The 21,130-nt window shown below is 48.1% G+C and overlaps 1 protein-coding gene across 1 annotated transcript in view; it reads right to left on the minus strand.

Annotated features, from left to right (window-relative positions):
- Window positions 1–2,611: 2,611 nt before the first annotated feature.
- Window positions 2,612–21,130, minus strand: part of MTHFD1L (methylenetetrahydrofolate dehydrogenase (NADP+ dependent) 1 like) — a 164,156-nt gene continuing 145,637 nt past the window's right edge. Inside the window, exons 27-28 of the mRNA XM_079781395.1 lie at window positions 10,348–10,473; window positions 2,612–2,922 (exon numbers count right to left, since the gene is read on the minus strand). Coding sequence (XP_079637521.1) covers window positions 10,384–10,473 — 90 coding nt within the window. The 3' untranslated portion in view covers window positions 2,612–2,922; window positions 10,348–10,383. The remainder of the gene's footprint in view (window positions 2,923–10,347; window positions 10,474–21,130) is intronic.

Consider the following 21,130-nt stretch of genomic DNA (forward strand, 5'->3'; position numbering starts at 1 on the left):
TGGGCAATTCCGTCCCTCTCCTCCGAGCTCTGCCCCGCCAACACGGAGCGGCCTGGGCTGTTTTCAGAACAAACCTGCCTTTAGTCTCATTCTACTCGTGGGATGAAATGGTTGACAAAGTATCCGAACACTGGTATTTTTAAAGCATTTCAGGAAACTAACATACAAAGCTAGAGTGCTAAAGGGAAGGGTAGCCTTACCACGGAGTGTGATTTTATAAAAACGAACTCAGAACACGAATGTAAACTTCCCTGGCAGATGGGTGAAAAGCCCCTCCCCCAGGGCCAGCCTTGGGCTGTCTGTGGCAGATCTTGCCAGCCCAGCCCCAGCCTCCAGGATCCTCGCAATGGCTTCTGGGATCATTTCACGGGCACCCCTCCCCCAGCCTTGATCCTCATCCTTCATGCACTGGGCCTGGTGTGAGCCTTGCCTGGGTAGGCACTCAGCCCATCCTGGATTATCTGGCAAGCCCAGCCAGCGTGGCTCAGTGGTTGAGCATCAACCTAGGAACCAGGAGGTCACGGTTCGATTCCCGGTCAGGGCACATGCCTGAGTTGCAGGTTTGATCCCCAGTAGGGAGTGTGCAGGAGGCAGCCCATCCGTGACTCTCATGATTGATGTTCCTATCTCTCTCTCCCTCTCTCTTCTTCTCTAAAATCAATAATAAAAAAAGAACCAAACCCTGGTTTAATGTCAGACCAGATGCTCTTCAAATATCCATTGTGAAGACTACTCATGGATTGCTTTAATCGAGTCAGTACATTCTAGTTAAAACGAACAAAATAACCCTGGAGATAGAGGAATGAACAGAACATTAACGAACAGATCAACTGATTGCCTTGCTGCGTCTTACCTGAGTCTCCTTGTTGTCAGGGAGTCCCCACAGGGCGTTTCTCTGAGGTTCAGAGGGTCCTGGTCTGGCCTCGGCCTCTGTGGGTGTTGCTGCTGCAGGCCCGGGAGCGGAGAGGCAGCGAGAACACGGGTCTGTGGGCCCTGGCCGGTCACTTCTGGTCTGTGAGTGGCTTCTTACATGTCAGTTCTAGAGCCTGAGAGGAACCAGGACACGCCCATCCCGAGATTTCCAACCCGAACCCACCCTGCCGAAGGCCACGTGAACTTTTCTCTCTCATGCCTTGGCCTCTGGAGCGAGCAGATAACTAGCTCTTCCTTAAAGTAACACTGCCAGTCTGTGGCTGCCTCAAGTCTTCAAGAGTTGCTAAGCCCGTTACCCAACCCGCCAAAGACCAGTGGAGACTGCTTCTCATTCAGCAGGTGTATTCTCGTAGGCAAGCGAATGAGGAAGACAAGCCAATCACACACCAGCTCTGGCATCTCGAAGGGAGATGAGCCCCAACACCGGGATTATAGGTCCTTCAATGTAAGTGTCGAAAACTTCCGCCTCTGTGTTCAGGGTGCTTTTGATTTTATTTTTCCCTTTTTGGTGACTCGGTGAGCTGCCTGGTGAAAGCTGCCTAAAGAAAGAAGTCCCTGGTCTAAAGCCCCTGGAGTGTAGATTTCTGAAATCCTTTTCTCCCCCCTAAAACATTTCAAAAATAGTAAAGGAAACTTTACATGGTAGAGGAAAGTTACAAAAACTCCATAGCAGAAGGCAACTGCTTTTTTGAAAAAAATCAATTCACGAGAAAGACTGCTTACTGAGTGCATAGTAGAGAGCACACGTTTACCGAGAACCCTAACAATCCTCAAACAGTTACATAAAAAATACTAGTTTCCTGTCTCTTTGGAGAGGTGTACTCCCAAAGATAACGTGGGGACAGGGTGGGGGACACTTCAGAAACTCCCAGTGAAATCGTTCGTGGGACAGTCTTTGCGTGGGGAGGCCTTTTAGTTAGCATCCAGTGTTTTGGAACAAATTAAATTGCGCATAAAGACACATTATGGGCAGAGCACCTAGCGGGCAGGGTCGGCGAAGGGTGCAGCACGAACACCCAGGAAAGAGCCCGTGGCGAGGTCTCCCGCAGGATGTGCCTGGGGACCGTGGAGATATTTCTGGGGACACTGTTCCTCACACGGCTAGAGCACAATCACGCCTTGTTTGCGCCTGAATCCTTGGTTTTGTCTAAACTTTTATATAATTTCCGATTACTGTAGGAAAAAATGGGAACAAAGCAGGGCCAGGAACTCCCGGGAGGGGAAAAGGCCATCGAACATTCTTGACTGCGGGTTAAGAGTTGGACAAACGGAAAAACATTGGCCAACACCTAACTTTTAATTGGAACTCTCTTTGCCCTGTGGGCCTTCGAAAGCCTCCTGGCCTTCGAGACTCATTGGTGGGTGGGAGAAACGCCCATAAACCCGTGAGTTTTTAGGTGAGTGACGGGAACCTCTTTCTTCCCAAGGACATACAGCTCTCCGACAGCAGAAGGATTTCACAACTGACCAGATATTTCCGTGGTATTTTTTTCTCTTGTTACGTTTGCGAAGTGCTGGTGGCATTCACCATTTTCCAGGAAACTGGTGTCAGGTAACAGCCCCACCAGGAACAGCCACCTCTAGAGAGCAGAGCTTTATCTGGCGCTGAAAACCGGCCGGCCGGTTTCCCACAGACGCATTTCTTTCCAGTTCAAAGACAAGACAGCAGACTCCAGAGTGAGAAAACGTTACCTTTTATTTCATACTCTCTTAATCGCTCAGTCCCCATACAATAAACACTCTCAAGTGTAAGCAGTGGGAAATAATGTAAACTCCGCCGAAACAGAAAATAAATTAGTTTCTTTTCAACTTGGTGGAGGTCCTTGCACTGAACACTGCGCTCGCCCGGCTGCAGACAGAGGGCCCGGGAAGGAAGGGCTCTTTGGCCTAGTCTCCCGCTTCTCCCGCGTTGCCTAACAAGCCTATTTCAAATTCATTCTCTCCTCCAACCGCGGCCAAAAGGCAAGGAGTAGTTTGAGTTTCAGGAACCTGAAAAACAGAAAAAAAGGACAAAAAAGTCTCAGTGGTTGAAGAACAGCTTTCCCCCTGGTGGGACACTGTTAATATCGGATAGCTCTAAAGCTGGAGGCAGAAGAGAGTTCAAGGGCAGGTGAGCGAGTCTGTTCACAGGAGGAGGCTGAGATCACGGTTGGGACATTTTTACTGATGAGCAGCGAGTCGGGCTCTGCACCCCTGTGACCGAGTCCGTGGACACTGCAGGCAGTTTCTAAACGTCCTAACAGGTTCACCTGGGGACTGTGGCAGGAGCCCCCACGACGCCTACACTTGGGGTCTGCAGTCTCCAGGATCCTGTCCAGGGAGAACGTTCAGGATGTGAGACTGAGACTCCTGTCCCCTTTGATGTCAGTTTCCCTTTGATAGCAGGCTCGGAGAGCAAACTCCGAAAACCGCACTGAGGGTAAGAGCAAAGGAGCAGACCAGAACTTATTATTGTTAAAGCTCTGCGGCATTCTCTCAAAGGGTATCAAGACTTCCTGCCACTGGTTAACCCTGCAGTCTTTTAGAAAGAGAAGCGATTAAACTATATTTAAAAACAAAAGAGAAGACACCTAAGTTCCAGAAAAAAAATGTGTTCACCACTCCAGAAGAAATGTAAATGCACGCATTCATCTCCCCGGCCAGGAGCTCAAACGCGCCTGGAATATAGCAAGTGGGCCTCCCACACGGGAGGGAGGGGTCTGGAGCAGAGAGGAGGACACAAGATGGTGATGAAGACAGAAGACTCTGAACTGCAAATACTCCCCTAAGGTCTGGTTCCAGTCAGGGAGTGAATAAAGCAGAAACACTGCCAGCAGAAGAAACATGGAGGAGGAGGGAATGTTGGGGATGTTCGGGAGGGAGGTCTGTTGGTGCAGACCTCACCCTCTGCTCAGGCCTCACTTTGCTAAGGCTCAGAGACCCTTGGGGGAGGAAAGAGGGAAGGAGGGCCTAAGGCAGGAGGGTGGGTGTGGGGGGTGGAGATGTCCTGAGGCAGGCCAGGCTGGAACAAGGCCTTCCACCTCTGGGGCAGGTGTGTGCGTGTGCGTGTGCATGTGCGTGTGCGCGTGTGTGTAGAGAAGCTGATCAGCATGTAACCTCTGTGCCCCATGGATTTGTGTTTAAAATGGCTCAAGGTCTATGGTTTCACATTTTAAGAAAACTCGGAGGGTTGGCAGAAGTATATAGAGTCTGACTGTAGATTTTTAAAAGTCAGATGTAATAGTCAAGGTGAGAATGTGAAAACGAATCAGTATATTGTTTATTCAGCGGGAGAACAACAATTTTAGGAGTTTATTTAGTGGGTAAATATTTTAGAAGATGGAATATAGCAAACATGTTGCTGTGGTATGGGAATAATAAGAAATCTAACGGTGCCCAGATGCACAGAAGAGAAAGAGGAAGGGACGGATTCCAGAGAGTCGAGGCAGTGTGGCCTCACCCCGCCTTGATTTGGGCCTACTGGTTCTGGCTTTGGACTTTTAGCCTCTAGAACTGTGAAGGAATACACTTCTGGTGGTCTCATTTAAGCCACCCAGTAATTTGTTATAGCAGCCATAGGATATATACCATTAGGGGAGAGGAGGATTAGCTCTTTCTCCTCTTTATTTTTATTTTTTTAAAAATATATTTTATTGATTTTTTACAGAGAGGAAGAGAGAGGGATAGAGAGTTAGAAACATCGATGAGAGAGAAACATCGATCAGCTGCCTCCTGCACACCCCCTACTGGGGATGTGCCCGCAACCAAGGTACATGCCCCTGACCGGAATCGAACCCGGGACCCTTGAGTCCGCAGGCTGACGCTCTATCCACTGAGCCAAACCGGTTTCGGCTCTCCTCTTTATTAAGAAAAGAAAATGTCGCCCTAGCTGGTTTGGCTCAGTGGCTAGAGCGTCGGCCTGCGGATTGAAAGATCCTGGATTCGATACCAGTCAAGGGCACATGCCTGGGTTGCCGGCTTGGTCCCTGGTAGGGGGCGTGTAGGAGGCAGCTGATCAATGATTGTCTTTCTTCATTGATATTTCTATCTCTCTCTCTCCCTCTCTGAAATCAATAAAAAAATATTTAAAATATTTCATTTTATTTACCCTTATATTATGAGTAATAACACTTGGCTCCTGGCTCCTCTTTGCTAATAATTTATCGGTCCCCATTGTTGAATAACAGAGGTGAAAGGCTGGTACTGGGTGCTGATTAACTATGTTGAATTCTGGTAAAAATGTCTCTTGCAGTGGAAAGAATTTCAAGTTCTTAGCATTTGGTTAAAACTTTCCCCCTACCTTACAAGTTCTAATTTTTCTTAACCAAGCAGATTATAACTAAAGCCATAATGGAACTCTTTCTGATTCCTCACCTGAGAATATTTTTCCATTGCTTTTTAGAGAGAATGGAAGGGATGGAGGGAAGGAGGAGATGGAGAGAGAGAGAGAGAGAGAGAGAGAGAGAGAGAGAGAGAGAGAGAAGAAACATCGATGTGAGAGAGACACATCAGTTGATTGCCTTCCCATCCGTGCCCTGACCTGCGCCAGGGATGGAACCTGCAATCCAAGTATGTGCCCTAGACTGGAAATTGAACCCTTGATCCTGCAATCTCGGGCCAACACTCTAACCACTGAGCGACGCTGGCCAGGGTTCTGATTTTTTTCATTGATAAATAATTTCTTCTATTTTTGATGAGCTAATCATGTCTAGATTTAGTTACTAGAAAAATTATGTTTCCCGAGTATGCTGACATATTTGTTATTTTCCTTTCCTTTCCTTATGTTTTTAAAGAATATATATGATTAGTTCCTCCCCCAACCCCTAAAAAAGTATCCAGAAAAAACTTTCTTTAAAGGGGAATTAATAATTTCACACTGCTAAGCTTCAAAACATTCCATCTCAGTTAGGAAGGATTCAGTCATCACCATCTTTTAGATATCAATGACGTACTAACGATGTCATCTGTAGATTTAATTATCACCATCTTTTGTTTAAGCCGCTTGGGCTTGTCTGGAGATGGAGAAAGAGGGGCAGGCTCTACTCCAAGGACGGGTGGGTGGTGAATGAGGACCTTGGCCTTGAAGCTCAATGGTGGGCATAATTCTTGAGCTGCTCCTTGAAAAGATAAGAGTTTCAAGACCAAAACCACAGAGTCCAGGTGTCCCCCAAGGAACCCCGAAACCCTGTGGTTTGCAACTTGGGGATAGAAGGCCATGTTCCCAGAAGGGCTACAGGCAACAACCATATTCAAGCTGAACTGATGGCTATTACATATCATTGAACATTTCTGCTCCAAAGGCAGGTTAGGGAAAAAACGAGCCGGTGTTACCCTCATTTTCGCATGTGCAATTCAAGAAAAACCATTCTCGGGGAAGTGCCCACCATTACAGCAGCACCGGAGTCCATCTGATCCCGCGCTAAACACAACTCTGCATATCAGAGCACAGCAGAGCCTCGGAATTCTTCAGGAAACCCGCCAGGGTGTTCTGTGTTCCTCTGAGTCCTGCCAAGGCTCAGAAATATGATGAAGGTTCAGAACGAGCGACCCACAGCGGGGCAAGAACCGCCCTCCCTAAATCCAATCGTCTTCAAACAAAAGGCTGAGCAGTGGAGTCGCGGCATCAGTTTCACTGGGACAAGCAACTGATTTAATTAGTGCTATTTGGTGACATCCAGAAGAGCGGCTCCGGCCCCGACTGCAACCACAGAGACTGCCCTACAGGCAAGCCTTGGCAGCAGGAGCAAGGGCTCAGGTTCTGGGCACTTCCTGGCATCGCCCATCCCTTCTAAGTCACATAGTTTCCTAGAGGGCTCGGTAAGCAGGACGGAGAGGAAGCGGAAGCGGAAGGGAAGTGGGTCTTCTTCCGGGGGGGACGTGCCTGCCTCACGCCCCGCAGAGTGCGGAGAGCCATCGGGAGTCTGACCACCGTGTGAGTCAAGCCACCGACAGGCCATTTCCTCTTCCGATGCCCAAATCTGTCCAAGTTGACCGTCATCCAAGCTCGAACATTTTGACTTGGTGCATTTTTAACAGCCACAGACCTCTGACCGTCAGAAGTGGTCCCCGAGGGCCGTGTGTGAGAGGCCACAGGAAAGAGGAAGAACGTTTGCGGGACCACGGTGCCGAGCAGTGCCTGGGAAGGAATGTTTGCTTGGTACGGTGGTTTTATCTTACGACACCGGATCCACTTTCAATTGTTCCAGCGAGGTCAAGTGATGGGTTTTGAACCACTGCCCACCAGGCCTCGGCCAGGTTTTGGCAGTTCACAGAGAAGAGAGAGAGCCTTGGCTAAGAGAGTGGGAAAGTGCCATTCATGAGAGAGTTAAGCAAGAGATAGCTCTATTCTATTTGGACTACAAAGAATTTCGACAAAGCCATCGCTTTTAATACCCAAATAATCATCTTTTGTTATTAAAAACGATCACCTGGTTTTCCCCAAATTACAGGTGTGTTCCAATAGCTGGCTATCATCTTCCAGGAAGGGTGAAGCTCATGGACCCCGTGACCGAAACAAAAACGGGCATAAAGAATGGGGTGAGACTGAGAGTGAGCCGATCTGGGTTGAGTCTTAGCTTTCGTACTTATTAGCTGTGCAACCTGAGCAAGTGGTTGACCTCTCTGGGCCTGAGTTTTCACAGCTCAGGAATAAAGATGCTACTCATCTCACTGGGTTGATGGCAGCATGACAGGGGACAGGGGATGGCAAAGTGATGAGGGGCAGAGCTAAAGCACTTGAGCTCTGGAAAGACAGCGCTGCAGCCCTGTGGATCGGGGCATCTCTCATTTACCCCCCCCCCCACCCCACAGTGACCAGAGCAAGGATCGGATCTCTTGGGACAGCGCCTGCCTCCAAGGAGTGCTGTGACCACCCATGCGAGGTGCTGCGCACGGTGCCTGGCATATGGAGGCATCCACCACAGGCCAGAGCCCTGACCCCAGCCCTGCTCAATCTCTAGATAAAACCCAGAAGAGTATCTGTCAGGAAACAGGCACATACATGTAAGTGTAGGTGACAGTAAAGCTAAGGCCCCGCCCCTTGGCATTACACGGGTCTTAAATGCAGTAATTAAGGTATAATTGGGTTTATACGACCTACTTGGGGAGAAAAATGAAAATGGACCAACAGGCTGAAAACTACTCTCCAAGGGAGATGCAAAGAGTGTACACACGTGTTCTGGAGAAAAATGGCAGCGGCAGAGAGGTAGCATAATGGGCTCTTGACATGGAAAGGGAGATTAGGCAGCATAGGGGTCAGTTTTCAGTTTAAGAGAAATGATCGTGTTAATTTCCCAAGGCCAGGCTGGGAAAGCTGAGACATTCACACACACACACACACACACACACACACACACACACACACACACCAAACGACCAAAATAACACTGTTATCAAAACTCAAGATTATAGGCCTTTGTGTTAAAAAAAAAAAAAAAAAAAGTCCCTTAGTTCATTTTCTGGAGTTTTCTTTTTCAGAAATGACAAAGATATGGAATGTGGTTGTGGTTACAACTAAATACAGCTCCCACTCCTCAGCAAGAAACACACAGACACCAGGAAACACCACACACAACCCAGGCCAAGCAACTCCACACCCTGTGTTAATGTAACTTCATATTAGTGGCCCATCACCTTTCTCATCATGGCCCAGGCTTTGGTGTGTCAGTGACAAGGACCTAACTCCCCCATGTTGACTACTGGCAGTGAAACGAGGGAAAGTGAGGCCCCTGCATGCCTGGCGGAGGGCCCCGTCTTTGCAACAGTCGGAAGGAAGGGTCAGAAGAAAGGGCTGGAAGGAGGGGTCTGCAGGTCAAGCCCGCTCACCTGGATGGCCTAAGACCATGGTCGGCAAACTGCGGCTCGCGAGCCACATGCGGCTCTGTGGCCCCTTGAGTGTGGCTCTTCCACAAAATACCACGGCCTGGGCGAGTCTATTTTGAAGAAGTGGCGTTAGAAGAAGTTTAAGTTGAAAAAATTTGGCTCTCAAAAGAAATTTCAATCGTTGTACTGTTGATATTTGGCTCTGTTGACTAATGAGTTTGCCGACCACAGGCCTAAGACACGCTGGCACTGGGAGGGGTGCGGGGTTGAGGAACAGGAACGGTGTGAGTGGGGAGGATGAACTGAGGGTGTGTTGGGGGAAGGGATGCGCCTTGAGAATATGGTGAGGACACGTTTGATATATGGGATGAGGAGAAGCAGCTCTGAGCCTTTAAAACTCCTGACTGGGAGTTTTCCAGGGAGGAGGGTCGGGAGGGTGGTCATTTTTCTTACTGATGGGAAGCGAGGAGAGAAGCCAGCAGGTGTGGCTGCAGGACTGAGGGGCAGAGAAAGGCGCTCCAGCTGTGGCTGCCCACGTGGCTCCAAGTTAAGCTCCACCCCCTGGAACTGTGGCCAGTGAGCCATCAGTGTCTAATTTCTGCTGCCCGGTCCTGCCCGAGATCCAGGCCACTCTGAATGGCTGTCCTGTCCCATCTCCATGTGTCTTTCCAGTGGCAAGAGTGCGATCCCTTGTTGAGCCGCAGTTGAGTATTACAGGTCGAATGATGTCCCCCAAAAGAGGTACTGAAGCCCTGACCCCCAGTACCTATGACAGAGGCCTTATCTGGAAACAGGGTCTTTGCAGATGTAATTAAAATGAGGTCAATAACCGGGGGCCCTAATTCAGCACGAGTGGTGCCTGATAAGAAGAGAAAGCCATGTGGAGACAGACACACAGGGAGAAAGCTATGTGGCCGTGGAGGCAGAGACTGGGCAGAGGCCAGGAAGGACCCCATCGGTCTCTGTCACAGGGGGTGCACGGCTCAGCCTCAGCGGGTCCATGGCCCAGCGTCAGAGAGTGCACGGCCTAGCCCAGTGGTCGGCAAACTCATTAGTCAACAGAGCCAAATATCAAAAGAGCCGCACGTGGCTCGCAAACCGCAGTTTGCCGACCACGGGCCTAGCCGACACCTTGACCTGGACTTCTGGCCTCCATAGCTAGGAGGGTTAAATTTCTGTTGCTTAAGCCCCCCAGCTGTCATGCTCTGTTATGACAGCCCTAGCCAATGAAGACACCAAGATTCTTCTATTACGTGATTGTAACTCTGTAACCAAGAGATATGTGGCCCTTGAAAATGACAGCAGATATTAGTTTTAATTCTGGAAAAAGAATGGGTGTACAGAGTTTTATGTTATGGAAAGAGCTGCCTTAACCAAATCCGTATTCCCAGAGGATATGATCTGACTTTCACCAAGGACCTAGGTCCCGACCATCTAACTGCATAGCCACACCCCACAGCGACTCTCAAGTCCCGGGCTCTTATTAGGAAGGAATCCGCAGTAACCAAGTCAGGAAGTTACTTAGACCATATTTGTCAGGAATATTAGAAAAACAAAACAAATTACACTAAAAAAGATTTGGAAAAAGAAAAAGCAGAAAGCAGAACAGCCTACCTGAATCGGGTCCCGTGAGAGTGGAGTCTTGTTCACTTAGAACAAGCCTTGAACTTGCTCTGTTTCCGTGTCGAGATCGATGTCGTAGAAGCAGGGCCGCGTGGGCAGCCCGGGCATGGTGCTCATCTGGAGGGGAAAACACAAGCAGACGCGTCAGCAAAGGCCGCCACGTGACCACCGTGCAGCTAACGATGTGAATGAACTGTACAACCCAGCTCTATCGGACTCAAGTCATATATCCACCCATCGTCTCTTTATATTGGCCATGTGCTTTTTCAATCTTTAAGGAAATGAAACAGAAAAGGCAAATGTCAACATTTTGAAAGCTGAGACCATTTGCTCTCCCCCACGGCCCCATAGTAGACTGTGGCTCCCAAACAGTGATTTTTAAACCTTTGTTTTTTTCTAAATCAAATATGAATGCTGAGCCCCAACAAAGATGAGCCCCTCTGGTTGAAGGGGACAGTGGGTGTGGGTGGAGGGGACAATGGCCTCCTCTTCATCTCCAATTACAGCGCCCAAGACCCATTTTTGTAAAACCTACAATTCCTGGAGCACAATGTACAAACTCCTGTTCTCCAGAAAGCCATCACTGTGCCTGTCTTAGCAACAAGAACGGATGCTTACTGAGAACTTACTATGTGCCCGGCACTGCGCTGAGTTCCTTCCTTATTTTATCTTCCCAACGGCCCCATGAGAAGGTGCTTTTATTATGTCCGTGCTACATGGGAGGCAGCAGGGGTTTAGAGAGGTTAAATCACTTGCCTGAGGCCACCCAGGTGGTCAGAAGCAAAACTGGAAATCGGACTCCATGCCTGTGATCTCAATGGCTCCTTCAGTGACCACGCTGGGGCACTCTGTGCTTTACAGGGATAACGTAAGGACGTTTCCCCCCACGTTCCTGATGAGCACAGTGGGTTTTAGGCACAAAGGCATGTGCTCAGGGACACAGCCCGTTAGTGGTGGAAACGGGATTAACCCAGGCCATGCTCCTCACTGCTTTGCTGCACCGTGTCTAGATGAGAGTCCACAGGGCGCTCTTTGCCCACGCGCATTGGAAACCCTGGGTGTGCTGGGCAAGACCCCCAATTCCCCCTGGTGGTTCCCACACCAAACACTGGTCTGGGATCTAGGTCAGGGGTCGCCAACCTTTCGGACCTCACGGGCCACCAGTTGGCGACTGCTGATCTAGATGGTGAGGCTCCTATCGACTTCCGTGTTTCCGCCTGTGCTTTCACATGCCCTTTCCACACAAAGGATGCTTGGAAAGCCACGCTGCGTCCCACTCGTCCGCCTGGGATTCTGCTACCTGGTTCGTCTGAGGGCTGAGTGCTGTGTCAGGCAAATGTTCGTCTGCCCGGCCAGAGCACGCTGGGAACGGAGGCTGCGCGCTACACCCAGCACTCCCTGCCCCAGGGTGTGTCTGCGCTCCCCACCGGGCACAGCGCTCAGCCAGACAGGAGCCAGATAAGGCCTCTCCGATAGAACCGTCTCCCTCTCCACTTCCTCTCTGCAGTGACCCCGGACTTCTCGGTCCGCCACCCTCCTCTGCCTTGTGATCTGGCAGACTCTTGCTACGGAGACCGGGGTCTGTGGATCGGCAGCACCGGCGTCTCTGGGAGTTGCTGGAAATTCAAATCTCAGAGCCGCGCAGGCCTGCTGAACCAGACCCTGCGGTTTCGGCAAGTCCGCAGGTGACGTGTGCACGTTACAGCGTGAGGAGCGCAGGCGCAGTCAACGGGGCCCGGATGCCGGGGGCGGAGGGGTCTGTGCACCTGGCAGGCCTCATGGGCCACCTGGGCCAGGAGCGCGACGGGACGGGCATAGACCACGGGGACACACGGTGGCCAGCTCCTGCCTTGCTCACTGCACGGGACTGTACTTTAGATACACCATGGGCTCAAAAGGCTCCTGGCACCTGCCTGGCATAGGGGTGCCATTTATAACACATCTTTGGGAAAACGTGCTTTGGGTTTCAAGCAGTTACCTACACATAAGGTTTCAGTGCGCAACCAGCTGTTAGGTGGGCACTTCCTGTATTTTAGAACGGCAGGTGTGTCGATGGCTATTTCTCCTCCGGAAGCTTGTGGTCCTGGCAGGGGTGAGGCTTTTCTCTGGGTACTACAGTGAGGTCACAGGAAGAAACCGGGGCTCCCTGCGTTGTTACTGGGACACCAAACACAAGGGACACCGAGTGGGAACCGCTCATATTCTTTTCCTGGGCACAACCCACGTGCCAGGTACGCTGCGGCGGTTTTCCTGTCTAACCGCATTCTGACGCGGGCATTTTAAGATGCCCCTGTAGTCCGTGCGGGCCTATGGATTTGGAACCAGGAACCAGCATTTTATAGTTTAGGAGAGAGAAAGCAATGATCACACGCAGCCACAGTGACGCTGCCCCAGCCTGTAAACCAACTCGACAGGACGGTGCCCAGACTTTACGCTGCAGTTCCTGAGGCTGCAGTGCCAAGGCGGGTTAAGTCTCAATCTACGCGAGGTGAGAAAACCCAGGAAGCACACAAAGGAGTGCATTTGGGCTCATCTGAACAAAGCTACAATGGACGCTTCTACTGTGGCTAATGATCACCCCGTCTGCTTGTTTACACACTGTTTTTGCAGACATGAAAATCTACTTTGAGCTCATGCAAGACCGAGACAGACAGAGGTGGGGCATAGCGCGTGGGGTTCCTGAAGTGGCTGCAGGGAGTCCGAGGGTGCATCATCTGGTCATCCGGATTCTGCCACAGAACTGGGAGTTAAAAGTAGCCAAGATATGAAATGCCGGGAAGGTGAAATGTCTTAATCTATTTTCAGTTTACGGGGAGAGATGAGCTTAATCAGAAGACTCCCATGTTCCTTTCCAAGGATGCAGTCATCACTTCCCAGAATCCACGATGACGTATTTGGGATACGCAACAACAGGCGAGAGAGCACGCAGTCCACAGAGCCGGGGGACTCCCTGACCCGTGGCCAAGGAGCCATCTCCCACAGAGCCACTCTGAAAGTAAAACCTCTCCCGGAGCAGACACAATGTGGAAGTATGTTCATAAGACCTAACACACTCGCTCCAATTGTCTCCCAGTAAAAAACTGGTACAAAGGATAGTAGCCCCCAGACAAGAGTCAGGACAGCAGGACAAGATGGAAGGGTTCGGACAGCCCTTGGGAGTTGACCTCTGGCCCCGTGCCTGTGGTCAGTGGTGATCTATGTTGACTTTATTTGTGTGCCCTCCAAGGAGGCCTTCTGCCTAAAATAACGAGGGAGCCACTAAATTGCTTTTACTTGTCACACCGCATCAATGGATTCCTTTACAAAAGCTGAGACATGGGCTTGTGCCCTTCACGACCCTCATTTTAACTACAATGAATCTTCCAAATCCTTACTGATTTTGGGTTAAGCTTATTTTGGAGAAATGAGTTCTATGAATAGCTTTTATAAACATACATTAAAAGCAGTAAATGTCTAATCACTACGTTGTACACCTGAAACTAATATAATACTGTATGCCAACTGTAATTGAAAAATTAAAAAATATACTAAAGAGAAAATATTCATTAGAAGTAAAAGGAGAATATTCTTTGGCATGAGTAGAAAAATTATTGAAAATTCTTTCATAGTGATAGAATCATAACTGTACTTAACCACAATATTTAATGAAAGAGAAACATTGATCAAGTGCCTCCTGCACACTCCCCTAACTGGGGATAGAGCCCACAACCCCAGCATGTGTCCTGACCAGGAATCGAATCGCGACCTCTTGGTTCATGGGTCAATGCTCAACCACTGAGTCACCGTGGCTGACTTCTCCTTAAATCTACTACTTTTTTCACCTGAAAAAACTTCATCTCTAGAAGCTCCTTTTTTTTTTCCTTTTCATTCCTTACTCTTACTTATCAATTTTCAAAATAATAATTTGGCACCCGGGCAACTGCAATAGAGACACCATTGGTACTACGCTAAGCACTGTATTTGCACTGTACCTCCTCATTTAATTCCTACACCCCACAAGCCCTGTGTTATTCCATCCCACTCTCCCCAGTTTGCAGATTAGGAAAACTACACAGATGCCCATGTAATTCAGAATTTCCTTTCGGTTTTCAGCCCCCCCTCTCCCCGCACCCCCCCCCCCCCCCCCCCCCGGCCCACAGCTCCTGCCCAGAGATAATATGCCACTACAGGAGGAAAACATAACAAGATGGAGGGAAGTTGTATCCGTTATTTTAATGTTCCCTTAAAAGGAGTGGCAAAAGGAGTGGCCTGGGGCAGCAGTTGCCAACCGGTGGGCCGCGAGGTCCGAAAGGTTGGTGACCACTGGTCTGGGGGAACCTGGGGGAGGCGGGGAGGGGTGAGAGCTGCCTCCACTAACGTTCCCCAGACCAGACCCTGGGCTGCCAAGGCTTGATGAGGAAACTGAATTCGGGACGGCCTCACGACCACCTGTCATCTAACAGAACCATTTTAAATACATTGCCCTGCAACTTTTCTTAAAGGTGGTTCAGGTCAGACCCCAGGTGAGTGATCAGGACCGAACATAGGCCCGGTTTTAAGAAAGTGCATTAAGTTGTGCCTTGCTGTAATTTTCTTCATGTTTCCTGTACTTAGGGCTTACTGAGCTTCTTGAATGTGTGGACTTATAATTTCTGTCAAATGAGGAAAAATTTTGGCCATTACTTCTTAAAATATTTTCAGTCCTTTCCTTTCTCTTCTGTGGGGCTCGATGTATTTTTTCACCCCTTGAAATTGTCCCCAAACTCACTGAGGCTCTCCCACTTCTTTCTGCCCTTTTCTGTTTCATTTAGGATGGTTTCTATTATTATGTCTCCAAGTTAACCTCTTCTGCAGCAGCTAATGTGCCATTAACCAGAGTATTTTTTTTTTTTTTATCTTGGACACTCTGGTGTTCATCTCTAGAATTTTAATTTGCCTTTTTTTCATCTTTATCTCTATTAAACATTTTGAATCTTTCCTCTAATTTCTCAAGCATATGGACTACAATCATAACTGTTTTAATGTCCCTGTCTACTAATTCTATCATTTGTGTCACTTAAGGGTTAATTTTGATTGAGCTTTCTGATTATTGGTTGTATTTTCCTACTTGTTTGCATGACTGGTAATTTTGGACCTGCTATCAACTTGTTGGGTACTGGGCATCTTTGCACTGTTAAAAGTATTTTTACACATTGTTCTGGGACACTGTTTAGTTACTTGGAAACAACTTGATTTTTGGGGGTTTTGCCTTTATTTTATTTATTTTTTAAAATACATTTTTATTGATTTCAGAGAGGAAGGGAGAGGGAGAGATAGAAACATCAATGATAAGAGAGAATCATTGATCGGCTGCCTCCTGCACGCCCCCTACTGAAGATCAAGCCCACCACTCTGGCATGTGCCCTTGACCGGAATCGAACCTGGGACCCTTCAGTTCGCACGCCGACGCTCTATCCACTGAGCCAAACCGGCTAGGGCGGGTTTTGCCTTTAAAGCTTTGTTGGGTAGGACCAGAGCTGTGTTTAGTCCAGGATTCGTTTTGTCCTTACTACTGAGGTAAGACCCTTCTCAGTATTCTAACCAGTGGCCCCCGACGTTGAGGTTTTTCACTCTAGTGTTGGAAGCAGGCACCTCTTCTTGGCCCCGTGTGGGAACCATGCACTGTTCCCCTAATTCTTATGGATGATCCTTTCCCGGGCTCCTGGTCATCTCCTCACACGCGTGCACTGACCAGTACTTACTTGAACACTTTATTTTCAGGGATCAGTGTCCTTTGCTGCTTGATGCCCAATGTCTTGAGTGTTTTTTTTTCTATTATTTTGTCCAGTTTTTCAGTTGTTTCAAATAAAAGGGTAAATCTGGTTACTGTTATTCCACCTTCAGTAGAATGTAATTATAACCTGTAATTTACTTGTTATATATCATTGGGTCAGATACTGTTGCTTTAGAGATATGAATATGAATTTATAGGCTGATGGAGGTTTTAAACGTTACTATTTAAAAAAAGGTTATTAGTATGCCACTCATTCTACTAAAGAATAAGGTTATTAGAGCCCAGATGGTGTGGCTCAGTGGTTGAGCACTGACCTATGAACCAGGAGATCCCAGTCAAGGCACATGCCCAGATTGTGGGCTTGACCCCTAGTTGGGGGCATGCAGGAGGCAGCCAGTCAATGATTCTCTCTCATCATTGATATTTCTATCTTTCTCTCCCTTCCTCTCTAAAATCAATAAAAATATATTAAAAAAAGAATAAGGTTATTGGAAACACTGTGTTATTACATATAATGACAGAATTTGATTTTGTGATAAGTAGTCCAAGAATAAAATTATGTTAATACACAATACAATGAGCTAAAATCTAAACACTTTCTGAAGCCCAGAGCCAAGATTCCATTCACTGATTATAAAAACATGTGAATAGAGGATTTTTTTTTAAATAAAAAGATTTGCAATTTTAAGAAGGGGACATGAGAAACACTGTACTTATAATGTAGATTAATATAATATCTAATTTTACAGAAGCATCATAGGAGTAAGGTAACACACATTTTGTGGTTAAATTCATAAAATGAAAAATAATAGTAAAAAAACAGGATCCTTTAGTGACTGCTCAGTTATCTACTTTTCCCAATCAAAACAAGTCAGTTTTCTCTGAACTTTTCTTTTCTTGGCAAGTCAGCTCCTTACTTCACTGCTTTGCTACTGACACAAGCAGCAAGAACCATCTGAAGTTCAGCGTGCCTCCCTCGGCTGCCCTCTCGGTGACCTTGGTGAGTGAGAGCTTCCCATGATGGCACATTCTCAAAGAAGTCCGTGGCTCAGGCATCTGACAAGCGTCTGAGTAATTCTCTAGCATGTTGCAGTAGACTGATACCATCAGCCCATTAGCTATTTTCCCACAGAACCCAAGCCAGTAAAGCCTGAATTTTTCATATACTTCTATATCAACAACACGAAGAATCAATACAGATGCACTTCACGGCAGCCAGCAATGCCAGTGGCATCACCTGTCTTCCAGCTTGGTATGGTGCCCCATTTGGACTAAAATCTCACTTTTACCTCCCCATTCTTCTATCCCCACCTCCCCACAACCACTGTACCTATTGCAATGGTATTTTTTATAAACCAGAAGTAAATCTAGTACTTGCAGGAAAATGTAATTCAAGCACAGACGTGGCAAGACGACAAACAACATGTATTCCATGTGCCGTTAGAGTGGAGGCAAAGGACTTAGAACAGGGCTTCAAATTCCCCACAAAAATGGGCTGGCCGGGGGCTTCCCCAGCAGCTGCTTCCCCTGCCTGCAGTCCAGGGGGTTTCCATGGAGGAAGGAGGACGGCTGGCTATTTGCTGAAGGGAACAGCATCCTTGGTCCGTTTCATCTCATCCCCACCAGTACTGGGGACACTGGGAAAGTAAAAACTGTTCCCCATGGGCAGATGTTAGGGGGCCCTGAGACAATTTTATATGCTTATCACCCGAACATAAAATCGCACGGACCTCTCTCTTCTTCTGAACCGAAGGTTGGAAAACGATGGCCCACATGCCAAATTGGGCCAGCCACCCATTTTTGTTAATAAAGTTTTATTGGAACACAGCAAAAAACACTCACTCGTACGCAAACTGTCCATGGCGCTTCTGCGCTGTGGCGGCAGAGTCGAGGACAGAGACCACGTGGTCTGCATAGCCTATAATATTTACCACCTGCCCCTTTACAGAAAATGTTTGCTGACCTCTGTTCTAAAAGACAATGCTCCAGACTAAAGGGTTTAATGCAAATCAAGAAAGATGAACTTGAGAAGAATGTGGGCATTCTACATCTTTCCCTAAAGACACTGGTTTTATAACTGGGGAAGTGCAGATGACAACCGAAAGAGAGGCTGGTGATGGTGTGAGACGTCGGATTATTGTTCAACAATACACGGATTTTACAGAGGTGGGAGGTCCCGGCATTCACCTGGGATATTGCTGCATTCTCAGTTTTAAAGATATTTGAATAGACGTGGCAGTTGATTTACATAGGCTCTACTTCACAGATCTCAATTTGCAGAGTTCAGATTTGCGGAATATAAGTCATAGATTCTAATCCACAAAACCCAATGTGTAGAGTCTAGATTTTCTCTGGTTGGAAAGCCACCTGAGATCTTAGAGAGGTGACATCTTGCGCCAAAGGGCACAACCTTCTGTTCCACTTGGGCCAGAGGTGAGAAGTCTATTTGTGTGTCGTCTGAAGGCTGAAAAATGACACTTCTTCTCACTAAGAGTCCACACGGCACAGGCCCTCTGTGTCCAGGAAGTAGTGTTTCCTCTGGACCGAGACGGAAAACACAGGTTCCGCGGCGTGCGGCACACACCAGGGGGGCTCGCTGAGGCTCCACGATCTGAGAACGCTGACAAGGCAGTTGGGGTGACCTCGCACTTTCTTGTGTCCTCTTAGATGTGGCCTCTTTGTCGTGTGGGATTGTGTGGCAAGGGGTTCCAAAGGCCCCAGTTGGCTCTGAGATGAGAGGGGCACAGAGGACTTACCAGGGAAGTGACCCCTAGATAGGAAGTCAAATAGAACCTGACCCGCGGCCAGGGCACGTGGTGCTGCAGAAACACTGAGGCCCGTGGGAGAAGGAAAGCTGCTACAGCAAAGCAGGCTAGCTCATAACGGGAGGGGGCACTTCCCTAAGATGAGAAAACCAAAGTTCTACACCCAGGAGAGAGGACTCCCAAAGGAAAACATGATAATGGGGGACTGGGCCCGGGGTGCGGAGTCGTAAAGGGGGAAGCACAGAGGAAGCCACAATCTACTCCATGGATTCTGAGTTTAGCATGTGCCACGAACAGCCAGCATCCAAAAGGCCTCTGGCCCATGGAGCCAGCAAGGGAGTAGCTTTCATGTTCCTGACCATGAGCATGTAGTTAGTTATCTATCTGCACAACCCGGAGGGCCAGGGGGCGCCCGTTAAAAAAAAAAAAAGCACACCTAATTTAAACTGTGTGGTCTCCATGGACCTGGGTTTGGGCCCTCTGGAAGGAAGCCAGCTCTGAAAAGTCATGAGGCAGAAGTGGATGAACTTAAATAAGCAGTCAGTACTCACCACCTCCCATCCCCCTCGCCACCGGACCCGCCTCCCCCCGCCTCCCAGTCTGAATTCCTCATCTTTCACCAAGACAGTCTCAAATTATGATTGATGTAAGGACTGCAATAAAACCATACCATAGTTTCAGTCCTTTCCAAAAATTTAATGAGATCAGGCACACTGGCACCAGTCCACAGGAAAGGAATCAAAGCTGGATACCATGATCAATGCTTCAAAGAAACTCGCTGAGTTCAAAAGCACCAAGACGTGGACATGTATGGATGCTCTTCTTGCGACACCGACGACCCCTTACGCCGATGCATCCCTGCCGACAGCGCCACTCGGGGAGAAGGAAGGGTAACGTTCTGAAGGACGTAAGCACGCTGCCAAGTGTTCAGCTTTTCTATCCTGTCAAGTTTAACTGTCTTCGGTTGTACGTAAACGATTTTTTGGTAAACGATTTTTTAAGTTAAAAACATTTATGCAATTCATATCAAGCTAAGACATTTCTTTTTAAGTTTTGGAAAAAAATAATTGGGCTGTCTACTCAGAATACCCAGAGTCCCCTGGGAATGCTGGATGAGAACACTGAAAGAAGGAAGGTCAGAGAGTGGGCTGAAAAGCAGATGGATGTTGTAACCGAACCCTCAGTTCCAGAGAACCTGACCCGCGGCAACTACTGGGAGCCGCGAGGAAATGCCGCAGGAGCCGAAAGACCTGGGAGCGTGATTAACCATGTCCAAGAACAAAACGTGGAAGGTGACACCGGAAAATCCTGAGGTGTCTCCATCTCCATCGCTGATAAGATCTTGGCTCAAGTTCCCCTTAATGGGTCACCGGGCAGAAGGCATCAGTGCCCCGAGGAATCGCCACGTGGCCTTTCTGCTTCAGTGCGGTCAGCGGGCACCCCTCTGCTGCCCAGTCTGGAGGGTAGGCATGAACCTTCCTTGGCCATCTCCTGTTTAATCACAACAGGGCTGCTACCAGGCCTGCGTTCTAGCTGTTCTTTTGATTTGTTTACCCAGAAGTCTGCTCTGTTGCCAATGGAGCAAACCAGAATTGTGCTATCTGTTTAGCTTTAGTCATCTCTTTCATGTGGCCCTGCCTGAGAATAAACGTGTTATTCAAATGCCACTTTCAAGTCCTCTCGGATCTCCCTTGGAGCCTTACTGAAAGTCACAAATGCAAAACCAAGAGTAACCATCCACTGTTTACAGGCACAGAAGTCCACGTGCAACGCCTGGACACCGCGGAGCTCGTGTGGCTGGGGTCTAGGCGACATCAGCAGAAAGGACAGGGATCAGCGGTGATGCCAAGCTGGCAAACTGCCACTGTGTTCATTTCCGGGGAAGAACTGACCGCGTGGTGGGTGTGGGTGACTGGGTTTGAGAGAGTTCACTCCAGGGATGCATGGAGACATAGGCTTATATATGTAGTTACCTCACTGTATTTAGGTTTAACACACTCTTATTCTTAGCATTATCAGGCAGTAAGCCAGTATCTGTTAGTTATGAACCTTACAACAATTGTGGTTAAAAATGATTAAGTAATTTTTAACTTGTTAAACTAATATAATTTGATTTTTTAACACTAAAATAGACTACAAAAACCTATATACAACTGCTGTAATGAGCTGAATATGAAAAGAATAAGATGAGTAACTGTAGGGATTTTGTGGAACAAGATAAGAAACCCTAAATCGGAGGTCACAGGTTTGGGGTTGG

Source organism: Cnephaeus nilssonii, assembly GCF_951640355.1.
Source record: "Cnephaeus nilssonii genome assembly, chromosome: 9".
Classification (NCBI taxonomy): domain Eukaryota; kingdom Metazoa; phylum Chordata; class Mammalia; order Chiroptera; family Vespertilionidae; genus Cnephaeus; species Cnephaeus nilssonii.